This window comes from Lonchura striata, chromosome 10 (genome assembly GCF_046129695.1).
Source record: "Lonchura striata isolate bLonStr1 chromosome 10, bLonStr1.mat, whole genome shotgun sequence".
NCBI classification, from domain to species: domain Eukaryota; kingdom Metazoa; phylum Chordata; class Aves; order Passeriformes; family Estrildidae; genus Lonchura; species Lonchura striata.
In genome coordinates this window covers 18,866,048-18,885,535 of record NC_134612.1, presented here as the reverse complement: position 1 = coordinate 18,885,535, position 19,488 = coordinate 18,866,048, and the positions used below count along the sequence as shown (strand labels likewise).

Sequence of the window (19,488 nt, the reverse complement as noted above, 5' to 3'; positions counted from 1 at the left end):
GGATTTTTCAAGAACTATCTGATTTTGAGTTTTTCTACTCTGAAATGAATTAAACCAAAATATATTGAACTTTCTCATAATGTGGGATTGAAAATGAATTATTTTTGGCTCAGTTAATATGTTTCACACATCTGGTTTTTTAGCTTATTTTAATCTTTGAATCAATTAAATTACTTCTTTATATCAAATTTATGTTTGTAAGATTTTTGCAGACTGAAAATGCAAATACAGTTTCTGTGAATATAATTCCACACATTTCAATATTATTTTGGCTCTACTCAAATACAATAATAATTTATATTTTATTTATAATAATAAAATAATATATTTTAATCAACTTGCATAATGCCAGGATACTTTGAAAAAAACATAGTTTTTTGTTGTAAGGCTCTTTAAATGTAGAACTTTTCCAGGATCTCTGGGGATGATAGAGTATCATAAAAGCTTCAGAAACATTATTTTATTGATTTTGTTTTGAAGAAATGGTCTTACGGATCTGGAGGCAACTGGAAAAAGGCTTTATGGTTTCATACAAACCCCTTAGTTATTGCAAATATCAGTGTACTCCTGGCCACAGATGACATTTCTTTCCTATGTTCATTCTTTTTCTTCTTGTCTTCTCATTTATTTATGTTTGTTTTTGTCAGTACAATTACCATGTCTGACTTCAGTGAAATCGATTTTTCTTGGCTGCAGGCTGTCGAGTGTCCCTGTGGCTTTTATTATAAAGCAGTTAATATGACCTATCTCAAGAAAGAATTAGGCTGATTTTTAAATCATTGTTTTTCCTACACAGCAGCATCACTAGAGCATAACAATCTCAATAGCCTGGATTTGATTCTTCACCAGCCAGAATTATGTGCAGAGGCTTTACACATGTGTAGGCTCTTCCACATGCTTTAAGTGAGGTATGAAGCATTAAGAAAAATATAATCTCTCTCGAGATTTTCTGCGGGAAATAAAAAAATAGGCTAAGCTCTTCACGATATAATTAAGTTTACCCACAAAACAGGAAAACCTCAGCAGTGTTTAATGCTACCCAGTGCTGCAGTGCTGCTCCCTGTCCATGCCGTGTCCCATGCTCGCAGCTCGGGCGGGGTTTGGTGCGGGGTGCCAGGCTCAGCGCACCGGGGCTGTTCCTTGGTGGCCCTGGGGACAGAGGCTCCCGGGCAGTGCCGGGGGAGGCCACGGCCGGGGCTGTCCCTCCCCGCTTCCCTCGGGAGCCGCTTGGAGCCGGGGCTGCAGCGTTCCTGCCGAGCCGCAGCTCCCGCGCCCGGCCGCAGCTGCGGCGGCGGCTCCGGCCGGGTCCGGCACACCGAGCGGGCGCTGCGGACACCGCTGCGCTGTGCCGGACTCGCTGCCGTCCCCACACACACCAGGCCTTGCTAGCTCGCTTCGGGGCCTGCCCCAGGCCGGCCTGCCTGCCCCGGCGGTGAGCCGGCTCCTTCAATAGCCTGACTTCCATCAGGCACCACAGGACGGGCCCTGCCCCGCCAGCCTGGTGGTCACACGTGGCTCATCTCCCCATGCCCTGGGGAGCTGCCATCCCCCTCCGGGCCCTGACGGCTACCAAAGATGTTTTTTTTCTGATGTCTTTGGGCTATCTCAGCCCTGCAAGTTCTTTTATCCTCCACAGTTACCTGTCCTTCATGTTCTGCCTGATGGGGGGAATTTCAGAATTAAAAGCCAAATAGTTTTGTTGGAAAAATGCCTCTGTTAAATTTCTTTTCCTAATCTGTTCCTGTGCTTTCGAGAATGCCAAAGATGAAGACTGTAACAAACTATTTATTTATTTGAAGGTGTTACACAAATTTAAAACCATGTTGCCATTTTGCTGTCATTTTGTTGCAGATAGTTGAGGTGCTTTGGTGCTGGCTAGACTGTGGTAGGCCAAAGATGAAGACTGTAACAAACTATTTATTTATTTGAAGGTGTTACACAAATTTAAAACCATGTTGCCATTTTGCTGTCATTTTGTTGCAGATAGTTGAGGTGCTTTGGTGCTGGCTAGACTGTGGTAGGCCAAAGATGAAGACTGTAACAAACTATTTATTTATTTGAAGGTGTTACACAAATTTAAAACCATGTTGCCATTTTGCTGTCATTTTGTTGCAGATAGTTGAGGTGCTTTGGTGCTGGCTAGACTGTGGTAGGCTTTCTAGTTATCAGAGGATGGAGGATGCCTTCTGTCTGCTTTGCTTCTCCTGGACATGAATCTGATAGAGAAGGCTCTTCAGGAAAAGGAAGAATAATGGGTCCAGTGACTGGTTTGGTTAAATCTGCTTTGTTTACTTGAGTCCTTTCTCCATCACACCTGTGGGCAGATCCGACAGCCTTAGGAGGAGCTGGATTTCCGTCTTTATGTTCATTTTGACTTTCTCTTAGGCTATGGAAAGTGATGTCCTCATTTGAAGGGGGTAGAATTTTAACCCAGCCCACTGTTTTTTTCAGGTGTGGGGAAAAGGGATTGGCATCTGAAGGGGAAGCCTGTTGATCCTGCATGGATTTTCCAGGTGTCTGATTAGCTTCCTTGTTTTCCTCTTCAGTGGCAGGATCCTAAATAACAAGGAATAAACATTATCTAAATTGAAGCAGTTCCAAATTCCTTCAGATATGAAGATTACCCTTCAAACTAAGGATCTGCTGTATCTCTAGTCCTCCAAGACCAGCTACAGAACAGAAGCTAAAAGGATAAATGGATGTAGCTACTTCTTTTGCCTGTTGTGATGAGTGCATGAAACTTGGGTAACTACAGTAATATCCACTTGCATTCTCTCTGTGATTTGCAATTTCATTGTAGGGCATTCTGAACACATTCTGCAGGATTGTCTCTATACTCACTCTATTGCCTTTTTATCCACCCAACAACAGTCTGTTTTATCACAAAACAGATTTCTTCCTGATCTGGCCTTATCAATTTCTTGAAGCACATCTTTGTGAATAATAAATCTTAAAAATGGCTAGGCTTTCAAAAGTTCAATACTTGTTTTGTAAGGGAGTATTACTCTTGCAATATTAAGATTAGATTAAGAAATACCTGCTGACTGAAGATTTCACAGGATATTGTGACAAACTGTTCCGCACGACTGTTTACTACAGAGCCTTTGCAGAAACCGATTTTCTGTAAGAAGAAAGTACAAGCATTTTTTTCACATGGAGCCCTGATACTAAGCTCCTATCTTGTAAAATAAGTGATTATGAAAGGCTGAATAGTTATATCTTTTAAGTGTATTTATAGGGATAAACAGCTTGGGCAAATTTTTATTTTGGGATTGGCAACCTCACAAAGGCAGGCAGTGTTTTGACAAAGGCCTTGTGTTTGTAAAGGAGGGTTAGGTAACACAATAGCAAAACTAAGCTGGCCAAACTACAATAGCTTGCTTAAGTTCTCCTGCAGCAGAATATCTCTATGCAGGCAAGCTGTGTGTAGAACATAATATAATTTTCCACACAGAACCAATTTCACGCCGTACTAGTGAAAGAAACTGTGACAAAAATGTTGTTTCTGGTAATTGTGTATAGGCATATACATCAATAGGTATCATGGCTATAAGTATCATGGCTTGGATCTCACTTAAGATGGGGCTTGAATTGTTATCTCTTGACAACATGCCCGTTTAGTCTTCCAGTTTATCTTACAATTTTTTTCCTTAGTTCCTAAATGTTTTCCTTAGCTGACCTGACTGTAGTATGAATATACTCTTCATGCATTGTTTGTGATTTATTGTCTTTGTCTGTTTCTTTGGGAGAAATCCTTTAGACTCATTCAGTTTTGTAAGGTGATTGCTACTCCACCTTTTTCTGAATGGTATTTTTTTTTTTTTTTTTTTACTTATGGACTTCTGGTAAGAATTCAGAACTTTTGCTGAAATGTTTCTCTATTCTAAAGCAGTCTGTAGACTTGCAAGACACTATAGAGCTATGATCCATAAAAAGATGACTGTGGATTTGGGTTCTTGTCTGCAAAGAGCCAAGGAGATAAATACTAAATATTTGAGGAATCATAGTATCTGGAAAACTGTGTTTATACAAGGAAATGTACTTACAGCTACTTCTGGTGGAAGTGGCTCACACATTGAGATGTCAGCAACCGTGTCATCTTTGGAGCAAGATGTCTCCTGAATTAAAAGCTCCACAAAATGTGCAGGACCAATGACCCACTGTAAATGAGAGGCCAGTGGCAATTAGAACTTGTGCATGTCTCAGGAAGAACAAAGAATTTCTACTGAGTTTGAAATTTATTAAAAACATCTGCTATGGAAGGAACAGGTAATACTTGGGCATTACTGTTAGCTGTGTTACAGTGATTTTTTTTTTTTTTTTTTTTTTTTTTGCCAGTACTGCTTTATTGCCTAGTCATTTTTTACTTCTTGTATATGCACAATCTTAATAACTCATGGAGTGGTGTAGTGGAAATGGGTTTACATTTTGTCATAAATTAGCATCCACATAGAACTACATAGCCAAAGACCCTCTTCAGTGTCTTGTTGACAATATCTGGTTGTTTTAATGAACAAAATCATTTTACTCTTTCTGAAGTTTGGGTTAGAAAACTGAAGTGATAAAATAGTATATTGTAGTAATATCTGACAGTTTAGATAAAGAAGAAAAACTTTGCCATCTATACATACTGAATTTTAGAGAGACTAGATAATACTGTGGTAAACAAAGAGGATTTAGCCAGGAGATCATGAGCTCTCTGTTAGTCTAAAATTAGTTCTAAACCATGCTTATATTCATTCAGTGAATTACAGGTATGTATTGGAAGGTACGACTGTGCTTTATTAAATACTTTCTACTAAGGGAATTGTGAATTCATGGTGGTGGAAGAAGAAAGAGTTAACAGTGAAGCTTTTCTGGACTTTGGAAGTAAGTCCGTGTCTTGACTTTTGTATTTCTTTTTGCAAGAAATGGAATCAGAGTCTTGGATCACGAAGATCAGGAGTATTCTGAATAAAGGATTCTTGAGGGCTCAACCAAGTCAGATGAGCCTTGGATTACCTGCATTGAAGCTCTTGTGACATTGAGGACTGAGAAGTAATGAGTTTGTTCACTCTCTCCATTGAACTTGGCAAGGCTTCGGACAGCAGCCTCCAAGTATTCAGGCTTAGTTGGAGAATCATCAACTGGGCAGTCAGGACACACTGACCAAATATATTTGCCTGGAACTTTTTATTCAAACACAACAATGTCATTAGAGAAGGCATAAACATAAAAGCATGTTGACAGTGTAGGTCACTGTAAATGCATCTGTGTCCCCAACCCTGCCCACTTGTCCTCCACTCCCCTGGAGTAAGAATGTGGTTTGCATCCCTCAATAATTTTGAATCTTTATGTATTTACAGACCCATAAAAATGTTGCAGCGGAGGCAGACACCAAAGGAAAAATTCAACCTATTGACAGTGGGCTTACTGTTTTTCCTTGCCTTTCACAAACCCACACAATTTTTTTTTGGTTCAGAGGCTCTGCTGAGTGTCCCAGAGGTTAAAACAGTTATTACTGAACTCTTTTGAGCTGCATTACCTCCCTGGCCTTATGATCACTGACTTGAGAAAATCAGGGCAGCTGAAGCTAATGAAGATACTGCAATGTCATAATTATATTTAAAATTTAAAGTAATGCTATTTGGCAAAGAATTCTTCCAGTTCTCCTATAAAGAGTATATTAAAGACATACCTGGTTGTAAAGTGCACTCATAAGTATTCAGATGAGCAATATTTCTTGCCTGATTAATATAGATAATTGCTTTGCATTGACCGTAAACCTAAAACAATATGAACATTTAGAAACAATTAATATTGTACCCTTTACTGATCATCTAGTACCTAGACAGGAGTGGTACATTTTCCTCTTGTAATTATGGAATTCTTTTCAATACAAAAGTTTTGTTAATACTCAAATGACAGTGAAGCACATTTCTAAGCATCTCATTTAAAAATAAAAGGCTAGCTCATCCCCTGGTATGATTCTGAGCTATACAGATGCAGTGCTTGACTGCTGGGTGGCCTGCCCAGGTCCACTCTTCTGGCAGCTGAGAAGTGCCCAAGTGTCACAGAATGCTCCTGGGTCTCTGTCCTGGGCTGGGTCTATGTCTGGAACTCAGAGAGTTTAAACCCAGAGATAATTCAGAGTGTCTGGATTCAGTTACCTGTCTTCCACATTCCCCCTTTTCCCTACAATCATAAGGAGAGTGGTAGGAAGGACCATAAATCAACTTTGTGGCATAGTAGGGTCATTCTTACACACAAAAAACTCTGACATTATGGCCAAAAAAAAATACTGGCCTGGTAATATCCATTGTGCTTTTATATTTAAGAGTGGAAAGTATATTCTCTGAGAGCTTCTTAGATATTCCTACATGTGTGCTCAAGGCCTCTGGACATGCATTTCTTGGCTTCACTGAAGCCATATAAACCATATAGGCTTTGTGCCCTTTTTCTGCTGAAAACACTCTAATGAGAAAGGAGTAGAATTTTTTTTTTCTAGTTTTTCATTAAAGAGTTAAAATTGATTGGCCTTAGAAGCAGTCCAGGAAAATTTACTCATAACTTTCTTTATATATATATATGAGTCTTGTTTCTTGTCATTCTTCATTTTCTAAGCATTTTTTTTTCAGTTTTTCAGAGCAGTTTTGGTCACCTGTAGCAACAGTCTTGGACCACTTTCTGTCTTCGCAGCTTAGCTTGGTGAGCTTTCTTTTTTCTCCTATTTCAGTGCAATTTTTACAAAGTTGTCAGAATAAAAGTGGAATTAAAGTAAACAAAAAAATCACATGTTATATAAAAGTGTTTTTCTTTTATTCCCTCCTTGACAGGCTATCTTGAAAACAAACTCTTATAGGGTTGCTGTAAAAAGTAAACCATTATTCTAAATAGTGTCCTAGAATGGCTATTTAGTTTGGCCTCCTTATTAGCTCTGGTCAAAAATTTTCTTTTAATTTCCACTTTTTAAAAGAAATCTTACCAGTATATAAACTGACTAGAATGTACATAGTAAAATTGTGGATGCTATAAAATGGCCTTTGATTTTTTCCTGAGCTCTGTTGCCTGCTAAAAATGCAAGTGTAGGGGTTTTGCAGTCATCAGTAGTAACTGAGTAACTCATCCTATGTGAGATTAAATAGAAAAATAAAATCCTTACAGTTGAATGAGCAGGTCTGGTGTTACAGTTCTTCCACAACTTTTTGCTGAGTACATGGCACTCAGTATCTACTACATCCAAGATGAGATAGAACACAGAACCAGTGATCTCCTGGAAACAAGAAATAAAAGGGTCACATCCCAGTTTTGTATCAAACAAAGTAGGGACTCATAAAAAGGAGAGATTAAGAAATGGAAAACACACAGGTGGAATGCAGAGATATCCTGAAAACTGAACACTCTCTGTGACAAAAATGGCAAATCAGGTGAAATTCAGGTCCTGTTAGAACAGGCTTAGTCATGCAGCTAGCCAGCTTTATATAAAGAACAGTCCTTTGGTCAGTTTAATTCTTCTGATTCTGGTACCAACCAGAACCCAAGAATAAAGAATAAACATGTTGATGTTTTCACTGTCAACTGCATTTTATTATCAGATCTGAAAGGTAGGTTATTTTGCCTGAAATAAGAATGAGATTGTAAATACCACAACTAATAGAAAACTGCTAACATGAAACATTCCCAGCAGGCATTAGAAAGATAAATATCTTATTTCTTAGGGCAGTGTCTTCTTCCAGTGTGCATGCTTTGCACTTGCTGTAAAGAGGCAAAGGCTGCATTGATAGAGAAGCTTAAATATTCTCTCAGCTGTCAGGGAGTCCTGTGAGAGACCTTGCAGAGTCACATGGATGTCTCAGACTCACTTAAAGCTTCAGTCCAGTTCTGGCCTGTGCTTCAGTCCAGAAACCTTTATTCAGTTCACTGCAGCACAGAGAAATTCAGGCTCATCTTTCCAGGCAAGAAGTACAAGGAGGGACTAAAAATACAGCTTTGTATATCTGCTGCTTACATTGTGTAGTGCAGGAAGATGAGATGCTGCATGGTGCAGCTCCTCATTCTGCTTCCACTGTAGACTCGGGTAAGCACCTTTCCAGCATATTTATCAAGGATACAGCTTAGTTGGATCATGTTTTATTTATATCCTTAGTGGAAAGCTGGAAAGAGGGCAGCTGTCATTTATACAACCTAAAGAACTTAGATGTGAGTGTTAGCTGCGTGTTTAGACTGAGATTATGTCTTTGCTGCAGGGGGAGAAAAACCAAAACTGACAGCAGTGTTCATTCATCCCTGCTTGATTTCATTGGTTTGTGGAGAAAACTCTAAATGGGGCAACAGTCTTGTGGAAGTCTGGGGCCAATATCTGTATCATTTTGGCTTTAGTTTTAGCCTCTGTTTAACAGTGACCAAATGTCAGTCCATAGGGCCTATGAAGCTGGAGTACTGTTGGTGTTTTGGTCTTCATACTGCTTAGAAAACCACTAAGTGATGTCTGCTCTGGAGTTCTGAGCAGATGGAGAGATACAAACTACTCTGATCACACCTATAGAGATCTGAGGGATGGGGATTTTATTTGAGCTCTACCATGTATACTAGTAATATTAAACCTTTAAATATGAAAGCGCAAAACTAAAATAAATATAAAGAATTATTAAATTGTTTTGTTACCATTGTCTCTTAGTTATTTTCTTACATATGCAACTTCTCGTGCTTTCTACTGTTTTTTGTATTTTCATATTATCTTTCTTTTCCTAAGTGTTCTATAAAGTGATCTGGTAATGCCTTACACTGAGATCTCAGGGCTTGCTTACACTAATCCTGAGGTTTAATTTGAAGGCTGTGGAAAGATCAAAAGTTATTTTGACAAAGAGTGACACCGAAGTGCAGCAGTGCTCTTTGTGCAGTGGCACAGCAATATCCCCACACCTGGCTGCAGAGATCCTTCTGTGGAAGGGACTAATCATAATTTTCTTGATTATGATCCATTGTTACATACAAGATATCTAAACACCCTGATGATAATTCTCTTTAATATGATAGCTAATACAGCTTAAATCAGTAAACACAAAGTAAAATCAGTTAAAAAGTAATTGCTATTTGCTGAAAATGTGTTTTGGAGTAGTGCAGCATTTGGTACAAGTTTGTAACTTTAAATATGACTTCTATAGGAAAAAAGCCATCACTAAGACTATCCACATGAAGAAGAAATAGCCAAGAAAAATGTGCATCTTTAAGGAGTCTTATATTTGGAATTAGTGACTTGAGCTTTCAAACTGGTTGTTAAGGTATTCCAGAGGCAAAAGCACACAAATACCTCATTAAAGAAATGTTCTTATAATCAAATGTGTTTGGTGTTAGATGGGTTTCCTCAACTGAATCATGAATATTGATTATAAAGAGGGGTGATCTTAGAAACACTAAATGCATCCAAGGCAGACCATATTGTATTTCTTGTTGCCTATAGGTCTCTTGTATAATACCAGCTCTAATAAGCAGATAAGTTTATTATAAAATCTACACATCTTTTGGTCTACCTGCTTCTTTATGTATCATTCTCCCCAAGGGAAAGGATAATTTGGAGCTTATTCAGAACTCAGCAGATCACTGAAGATTTAATCATCCTTATTTTAATTTTCATTACAAGACTGTTATGCAAAGGCCTTTTGATATCTGCCTAGTATTGAATAAAAAGTTGTATGTCTTTCCATTGCCAAAGAGATCCCTTCCTCAGCACTGCAGGTGCCAGGCTGCAATGTGTGCTGGGCACTGGGTGCCAGAGGAGATGTGGCAGCAGCGTGACCTGGTGCAAGGGAAAGAAATGAAATATTTTGGCATGTTTTTTGTAATTTTGGTTAAGTGCCTGTCATTGAAACTAATTGTGAGTATCTTATATGAAAGCAAGCTCTGTCCTACTTGCATATAAGTTAATAGCAGATGGCTCATTAGTTTCAATTAGAGTAAAGCTGAACCACAGGTTGCTTAAGGGCAGATTTGAATTTGAAGTAACTTTGAAAATGTTTTTATCCTCAGTACTGCTTGAGAAAGTGAGAAGGAGGACCACTGACTTGTGCACAGGGAAAAAAAAATTTCTTAATTTTTTTGAGAGGAATGGGAGGTGGCATAAGGCTGTTACTGTCCATGAACCCCTTGACGTTGCTGACTGCTCCTTATGTACTCAGTCCCAGCAGCAGCAACCATGGGACAAAAGGCTTAGAATGTCTAGTTTGTTATTGCAATGTCTTGAAACACCTTATTTACTGGATACAATAATAGATAAAAAAATAAAATAATAAAAGTAAATAAGTAAATTAAACCCCCAGATGAACAAAGTATGCTTGCTTTAAAGCAGTAAGTTAAGTCTTTAGGAAATGGAGTGACAGACAAATCACAACCGAGGATCTGTAGTAGATAGGGACAGGCGAACGGAAGATTTCGGGATGTGACGGAAAGAAAGACCCCTTCCCCCTCTCACCCTGCAACATGTTATCCATTTACCCCAAAGAATGTAACCACACCTAACCCAGTAGTTTTCCACTCCTGACTAACCCTAGAGACCCTACCAACCCCCCCTGACGTAACAGAGTCCCCCAAGACTATTTAAACCCATGAGATAAGATAATAAACGCTTTCGACCGTCCACCACACTGGTGCCTGCGTGTGTCGTTGGCCCGAGTGGCCCAGGGGAGACTGGGCTGCCGTGCTGTTCCTTGAAACCAGGTCGCCTTGCCTTCCCCTGAAGGCAACATAACTGGTGCCGAAACCCGGGAATAATTCGCTCGGGCAGCGGGTGTCGCCTGGACAAGAGCAGCGGCCAGACCGGTAAGACCGTGTTCTCGGCAAGGGAGACGTCCCAGGACCCGCGATCATCATGGATGCCATTGCCAGGGTCGTAAGTGAGGTTCATAAGCAATGGGGAATTGAGTGTAAGCTCAAAGACTTTTATCTTGCTATAGCAAGGCTGCTTGAGCTTGGGGCAATTGAACGCCCTGTGGATGTTTTGCATCCGGAGATATGGGAAAAATGCACAGCCGCGCTGGCCGAGGACACGAAATCCTCAGGCAGCGGCAAATGCCTTAAGGCGTGGGGAAAAGTAGAGAAAGCCCTGCGCAGAGCAATAGAAGAGCAAGAGACATGGAGCGCAGCGCGTACGTGTTTATTGGTTACACCCAAGCTAGGGGTAGGAGCGGCAACGCAAACTACCCCTGAGGACGATCCGCCCGGGAGCGGGGATCTGGGGGGGCCCGGCGCGTCGCCCCCCTCCCCGGGCCGGGGCCCGGGACCCCCCGCGGAAACCTCCCAAAAATCCGCGGCTTCCCCATCCGCCCCGCCACCGCCGGTCGGTGACCCGGTACCGGAGGTGCAGCGGCGCGCAGAGCTCTGTTGGCGGGGACTGGCGGGGGAAGCCAGAGGCGCGGGAGCCGCGGCTCGGGAGGGGATGCTGCCCACGCCGCCTCCATACGCCTTTGAAAATGGCGCCGGCAGCCAAGGGGAGGGGCGGGGCGCGGGCAGTCTCGGCGCGAAGAGCCCAGAGGCGCGGAGTTTCGCTAATGCGCGTGTGCGGGAGAAAGAGGAGGAGAGCGGCAGAGGGCTCGGAGCCAATCGGCAGCCGCGCCTGACGCTGCCACCATATAAGGGAGAAACCCACCCCTGCAGGAGGCAGGGCGAGCCTGGGGGGCGGCAGCGGCGCCACCCCCGGGGGGAGGAGCGGGGTCGGAGCCGCGCAAAACGGCACCGAGCCCCGGAAGTGCGCTGGCATTCGACTTCCGACTCGGAGTCCAGCAGCAGCTCCGGCAGCTCGGAAGAGCTGCCGGGAGCCAGCTGGGACTCTGAGACAAAGAGAATAGAGCCAATGCAATTTAAAACAAAACCAAGTAAAGCTTTAAGCCGCACCGAAAAGCAGCCACAATACGAACCAGCCCAGTTTACCGACTGGGGAGAAATAAAAATAGCCTGTGCTGAATGGTCCCCAGCGGCCGCCGTACAAGCCTTCCCGGTGAGGATCACCGGCCCGGAAGGGAACCAGCAGAGGGTATATGCCCCGGTAAACCCAAAAGATGTACAATCAATTGTCAAAGCCATTGCAGAAAAAGGAATCAATTCGGCCATGGTCTCTACACTAATTGATGGTCTTTTTAGTAATGACGACCTGCTTCCCTTTGATATCGAGCGAATAGGTCGTATGATACTTGATGGCGCGGGAATGATTGTATTTAGACAAGAATGGGAGGATAATTGTACAAAGCTATTAGCCCAAGCATCTGGCGCGAGGCAGCCACTACACAGATCGACTTTATCCAGGCTTATGGGAAAGCACGATGATATGATCACGCCTCAGCAGCAAGCCACGCAGATGCGGGCTGAGGAGGTCAGGGCGACCACTCAGGCTGCCAGGGAGGCTATTCGTGCAGCCTCCCGGGTCGTAGCCAAGCCATCGCCGTGGTCCACCGTGAGGCAGGCAGAGAGCGAAAGCTTCACGCAGTTCGTAGATCGCCTGCAGGCAGCAATAGACTCCTCTACCCTGCCGGCAGAGGCAAAGGGCCCCGTGGTAGCTGACTGCTTGCGCCAGCAGTGCAACTCTGTCACCAAAGATATCTTACGTTCCCTGCCAGCCGGAGCCAGCCTGGCTGACATGATCAGACATGTAGTGAGGGAAGAACACCTGACACCCATTCAGGCAGCCGTCCACACCCTGACCAGTGCCATGGCGTGTTTCAAGTGTGGTGAGGCAGGTCACATCGCGGTGAGCTGTCCCCAGCCGACACGGCAGCCCGCCGCGGCGCCTCCACCCCAAACACGCCAGAGAGGAGCCTGTTGGAGCTGCGGGAGGAAGGGGCATCTGGCCAAGGAATGCAGGTCCCGGCCCCAGGGAAACGGGAGAGGGAGGGGGCGTGCGGGCTGCACCCAGCCTCCTCCCGCTGCAAATGCAAGGCAGCCCATCTATGCCAACCCCCAGTAGGACGGGGCGCCCTTATACCCCGTACCCCCACGGGAGGCAGCCAGCTTCGTACCCTCGCCAGCGAATTTCGCAACACAGCCTGCGGTACCTTCGTACCCACTACTGCCGCAAGCAGCGCCTGTGCCGCAGGGTCAGCAGGGGACGCCCCAGAACGGGACCCCTGGGTGGCCCTGGCCATGAAAATAGGGAAGGAGCCACCGAAGGTGTGGGGGACGTGCCGCCTTTATGGCAGTCAAGACCCCCATGTCATAGGGCTTCAGTTTTGGGCAGACACAGGAGCAGACTGCTCGATTTTTCCCCAAGCACTGTGGCCCCGACACTGGCAATGCAAAGAAGTCCCCCCAGTGAACGGAGCGGGAGGGCCGTCCCGAGCTTGAAAAAGCACCCAATTAATAGCCATAACGCTTCATACAAAAAAGAGACCAGAACAAACAGTAGCAATCCACCCCTACATTTTGCAAAACTCTCCACCCCTGATAAGAAGGGACATCCTTGCTATGTTAGGAGTCAGGATTACAAATTTATAATAAGGGCCACTGCCGTACACCCACTGCTGCCAATCAAACTGACTTAGAAATCACCAGACCCCGTATGGGTCGAGCAGTGGCCCCTGTCAAAGCCTCGAATAGTAGCCTTGCTAGAACTGGTCGACCTCGAGCTGCAAAAGGGTCACATAGAACCCTCCACCAGCCCGTGGAACACCCCTGTGTTTATATACTAGAAACTACCTTTCTAACCCTAAACGAAACCAAACCGAACCTGACTAACTCCTGTTGGCTTTGTTATGATGTTAAACCCCCTTTCTACGAAGGCATTGCTTTAAACACCCCCTTCAGTTACTCCACAGCCAGTGCCCCCCACCAGTGCAGATGGGACACTCCCCGCAGAGGAATCACCCTGAGTCAAATCACAGGACAAGGCAAATGTTTTGGCAATGCAACTTTAGCAAAGCAGAAAGGCAACTTCTGCACTAAAGTTGTCAAGCCCAACAGAAAGATCGGTAAGTGGGTGGTCCCATCCGCATCTGGAATGTAAGTTTGCCAGCGATCCGGAGTGAGTCCTTGTGTGTTCCTTGCCAAATTTAATGACTCTATTAACTTCTGTGTCCAAGTTCTGATTGTTCCTAGGGTCCTATACCACTCAGATGAAGAAGTGTACCACCTTTTCGAAGAACCTGACAGACTGCACAAAAGAGAAATAATCACAGGTATAACTATCGCAATGCTGCTCGGCCTGGGAGCAGCTGGTACAGCCACAGGTGTCTCAGCCATCGCGACCCGACAGCACGGACTCTCTCAGCTGCAAATGACCATCGATGAAGACCTGCAGAGGATCGAGAAATCCATCTCCTATCTAGAGAAATCAGTCTCTTCGCTTTCAGAAGTAGTTTTACAGAATAGGCGAGGACTGGACCTCTTGTTCATGCAACAAGGAGGACTGTGTGCAGCTTTGAAAGAGGAATGCTGCTTTTATGCAGATCATACAGGAGTCGTTAAAGACTCTATGGCAGAACTCCGAGATAGACTGGCTCAAAGAAAGAAAGACAAGGAAACCCAGCAGAGCTGGTTCGAATCCTGGTTCAATCAATCACCTTGGCTCACCACTTTAATTTCTGCCCTGGTAAGTCCACTGGCAATACTGCTTTTAGCTGTTACCATAGGACCATGCCTGCTGAACAAGCTAGTCTCATTTGTTCAGGCCCGTCTAGAACGGGCGAACATTCTGTTCGTGGGCCAGCAACAAATGCTGTAAACCAAAAAGTGCGAACACAATCAGCTGCAAAAGCCTTCAAAACTCACCTTGCGAGATTTACTCAGGTTTACCAAAAACCCTTTTTTCCTTACCAAGTTACAAGTTTGTACCTCACTCCAGTGCCTATATCTACGACTACCTCATGTTACTTATGAAAAGGAGGGGGGAGATGTAGTAGATAGGGACAGGCGAACGGAAGATTTCGGGATGTGACGGAAAGAAAGACCCCTTCCCCCTCTCACCCTGCAACATGTTATCCATTTACCCCAAAGAATGTAACCACACCTAACCCAGTAGTTTTCCACTCCTGACTAACCCTAGAGACCCTACCAACCCCCCCTGACGTAACAGAGTCCCCCAAGACTATTTAAACCCATGAGATAAGATAATAAACGCTTTCGACCGTCCACCACACTGGTGCCTGCGTGTGTCGTTGGCCCGAGTGGCCCAGGGGAGACTGGGCTGCCATGCTGTTCCTTGAAACCAGGTCGCCTTGCCTTCCCCTGAAGGCAACAGGATCAAAAATCTCCAGTGTTGAGATATCTTTGGCTCAGGTGAAGGGTGAAGTAGGGAGAGGACTGGGGTGGTTTGCAGCATGTCTGCCCCCACCATGCTGCACTCTAGAGTGGTCATAGGGGGCTCTAATTATTGTCAATAGGAAATAACCCCAGGAAGGGGTCTGAGTACCAAACTCCATGAAATAGCCCCAGGAAGGGGTCTGAGCACCTAGCTCCCTGCTTGCTGATGTGGATTCTGGGCCAGCTCACCTGCATCATGTAGAAAAATTCTGAAGAGACCTGATCCAGTTGTTCAGTGGGCACATTCTGTCACCTGAGCAAGGCAGTATAGAGACCATAGTGCAAAACACAGCAGAGCATCTTTAGCTGTGAAATCTCATGTTGCTGGAGTCCACAGTGTGTCTGCAGGAGCCATGTCCTTGTAAGAGCAGCAGGAAGAAATGTCATATCCTTGCTAGCACAGGTCTAAGCATCTGGCAATGAGCCTAATTTTCTTTAGAGTTCAGAAGTGAGCTTTTCAGGTAAGCTTATGGGAAGTGACCAGTCATTGCAGGGAATGCCAGCAGCAGGTTTCCATAGTGCCTAATCTGCTGCAGGCCCTTGTGAATTCATTTCAGGCTGTCCCTAGTTAGTGCCAATAGATTCAGTTATTGTAGCACAAAATTGTCATAAATTAAGCACACACAGAGAAATACGATACTTGAGGAAATGGGAGTGATATTCTGTAGGTATTTCCAGTGCATTTTTTGCCCTTGAACTGGTTTCAGGTTTCTTCTGGAGAATGAGTCATCTTTTAGAGGTCTGTGAAGGAATTCCTTGGTCCCAAGCAGGATGTGTTTACACCTGTTAGTGCTCATATCTTTTGTGCAAAACACACTATGACTTACTAGCCTTTGCACTCCAACTGCTCAAGGCAGTGGGAGGAAGGTGTAAAATGAAATTAAATCAGAGTAGTGGTGTTTCATATCAAATTTGAACTGATGCCTGGAGCAATTCCAAGGGCCTGCAGCAGAGAGTCATGACTGAGATTTGCTCTCTAATTGCCCACAGTGTGATGAAATTGTTTCTAGTCTGTGCATAAAGTTGACATGGCCTCTGGAGTCCTGTGAATAGAGCTTTGCATTTGCCTTTGGAAATATTTCTTTATTCAAATAGATATTTCTGAGAAATAGACACAGGGAGGAACATATATTGAGCAAGAGGGTGACTTACCTGTGGCTGTTCTAGGGCACTGATGATTCTGTAGAGGCTGAGTACGTAGCCCTCTTCTCGGTCAGCATTGATCTGGCGGAGAGCCAGGTCTGCAGCCTCCTCCACTGCGGGGTCATCGCAGCGAGGGCAGAGCAGGGCAGCCCCTGCTCCTTGGGCAGGAGGGGCAGCAGTGCAGGAGCAAAGCACCTGTATGCCAAAGAGCATCCAAACAAGCCAAACCATTCTGCCTAGAGAGCCAGTGCTGCAGATGAGGGTGGTCAGTCAGGACAGAGGGGCTGAGACCTGAGTGAGATAACAGATCTTTATAGTGGAGCTGTGTCTCTTTATAAACTTGTGCCCCCTTTTTATTGCATACTGACCATCACCTTTAAACCTACAGCTGCAACAGTAAACACTAAGTCAATGATTACAAGGTTTTACAGAAGTGTTGTTGCTCCCTCTGAGACCAGACAGCACTTTTTCCTTCTGGCTTTCCATCTCTAAATTTGACTTCACTGGGCAGATCATGCAATTTTGACCTCATGGCAAGGTATAAGAATACACACACAAATCTGCTTCCTTAAGAAACCAGATTTGTTTGAATAAATCTCTGTGCAGAACAGGCCTGGCTCCAGTTCTGTTCTGTCAGTGATCCAGTTCTTCTGCCAAATAAAATGAAGACAAGGGTCTCAGTAATTTGAACAGAAAATGGATAAATGCCACAAGGTTGACTGATTTTGCACTTTGTATTTGTTAAGTGACAATTTTAAACCATTACATTGACTCTATTATATGCAGTCAGTTTGGTTGTGATAGAAAGCTCAGTTTGGATTCATGCTGTGAGCATTTCTACTCATCTGGATGCCTACAGTTGAATGCTACCACTTAGCCTTGGAGGCATTGACACCCCTCAAAGGTCATGGCAAATTCTTCCCGGAGAAACTTCAGTTTGAAATGACAGCAGTGTGCCTTGTGAATAACCTGTCAGGAACTCCATGATGGAGACAAGGGGGAATAGCTTTACAAGTAGCTTCTATCTTGAAGATCTGGAGAAGGGGTAGGGACCAGGGACCATTACCTGGAGAGAATCCCAGTTCAATGTCACTGGTTTTCTACTAAGGGGCAATTCTTAAGCATTTCACCTTGAAGGATATCAGAAGCTGGGTCACCAGGTCCCTGGCTCTCATTTTTTGTCATGGGACTCTGTGATTGCACCTTTCTGCTGGAGGACACCAAGTACCTTTAAGTTTGAAAGTTGTATTGAATGAGGAAGAAAAAATGCAAGTGAAGGACATAATTGTCTCTTCAATACTACTATGATATCTGGAGTAGTTAAAGATTTCTACATTGCCACTTTTTTACTGGCTGTGTAAAGAATCTTAGCCCAGAAGTATTTAAACCATCTGGGAGACAGCAGAATATGTCCCAGGGAATGTGCATAGAAAGCTGGGATAATAGATACAGCCAAAAGACCTGCAACAGCACTGGAGCTGAAACTCTTCTAAGAAGACTGTTTGGTGGAAAACCCCGATTGCAGGACAGAAGGGACACATGGCTGCTGGAGTGAGCCCCTCACGTGTCGGGTGAGGGATAATGCACAGACTGTGTCCCAGAGGGATGGGATACAAAGGGTGAATGTTGGGATACAAGGGGTGAATGTTGAGAAACACTGCTGTAGCCATAGTACAGGAACTACAGCAGCAGCAATGCAGACTTGCTCCCATTGTTCCTTGTGCCTGGGGAAGCTTCCCCTGCGGCTAAAGGATAATAACTCATTTTCTTTATCCTTACAGTGCATGGCATTTCTATGGAGATGGGTGCCAGTTAGTACTGGCTGTGTTGGTGCTTCTTATAATAGGGGATTGTTATATCCCTGACTCTGTTCTTTGTACTCTTCCTCTGCCTGGAAAGGAAAAATTTCTCTGTTGAAGTAGCTGACCTCAAAACATGGACACAGCTGGGAAATCCAAGCATGTTCAGCCAAAGCAGCACATGAAGTATATGAGCTTTTGCGAAACAGCTTCTGAAAAAGCTGGAAAAACATTGTTAGCCAGCAATGCAGACCTGGCAAAACTCTTCATGCTACATTTCAAGGAATTGTATTTCATGTACCACCATTTCATATGTCTCATTGCCCAGAGAATCAATTGTTAAGTAGTGAATCTGTTAGTAAGGCCCAGGTGCATGAAAATGGGGCTATACTGGTGGGAGACAAAGTGGTTGCTTTAAAGCAGTCACCGAAAACAGATCTGTAAGGAGGCATGATGTGTCCTTAAGAGGACAAGTGTTAAGGAGAAAGAAAATGAAGTGCAGCTACCAAAATGGAATGCACAGAGAAAATTTTTTTCTTCCTGTTTTAGAAAGCAAGGGATTGTTTCACCAGGTATAGAACATCTGTGAAGTATGGAGACTGCAGATGTTTCTGCTACATATCTTTTCTTTATGTGGTTTGAAAAGGCAACAAGAAAATGCAGCATTTCTGGATTTCAGGGAACCTCAGGGGCAGGGATCCCTTCTATAAACATTGTTTCTGCTATAAGAAGATTTTCTAAGCCTGGAAAACATTCTCTCTTCTATGAATTAGTTTCTATTTCATTATATAGAAGACAATTTCTATGGTTTAGTAATGGTGATTCCTAGTTTTGAAAAGTTTCATGTATCTGGTGTCACAGTGATGCAAAACAAAATAGTTGCAGTTTCATTAAATCCTGTGCTGTGTCTCATGCAGTGAGATAGGAAGACCTCCTATCTTACTGCATTAAGAGATTTCTACAGCTTAATATTAGCACTTTTTGATGGAATGGCTGCATGCAGGTTATACTGGAGTCTCTGCTCTACAGAGAAGCAAAACCTCCCTGAGCCACTGACTGGCTGTGGCTGGTGCATTTGCCCACAACATGCTTCCTGCAAAACTCAGCATTTGCTTGAAATGTGAGAGCAGCTATCTTCACAGGCAGAGCTTGCCCTCAGTGTGCTCCCATAACATTAGGCTGTGGTTTATAGAGTCTGGGCTGATTTTCCTTTTCTTTACACACCCAGCTGAAGCACTGGTGCAAATGCCAATGATTTACCCCTTCCCCATTGACACAGCAGAGC

At 43.9% G+C, this 19,488-nt stretch overlaps 1 protein-coding gene across 1 annotated transcript; it reads right to left on the bottom strand.

Annotated features, from left to right (window-relative positions):
- Positions 1-1,897: 1,897 nt before the first annotated feature.
- FETUB (fetuin B) lies at positions 1,898-16,789 on the bottom strand. Its single transcript, XM_021543809.2, has 7 exons — positions 16,414-16,789; positions 7,142-7,252; positions 5,678-5,765; positions 5,002-5,168; positions 4,047-4,160; positions 3,038-3,121; positions 1,898-2,556 (listed from the first exon to the last, which is right to left on the bottom strand). The coding sequence occupies exons 1-7, from the start codon at positions 16,633-16,635 to the stop codon at positions 2,140-2,142; spliced, it is 1,203 nt and encodes a 400-aa protein (XP_021399484.2). The 5' UTR covers positions 16,636-16,789; the 3' UTR covers positions 1,898-2,139.
- Positions 16,790-19,488: the final 2,699 nt, after the last annotated feature.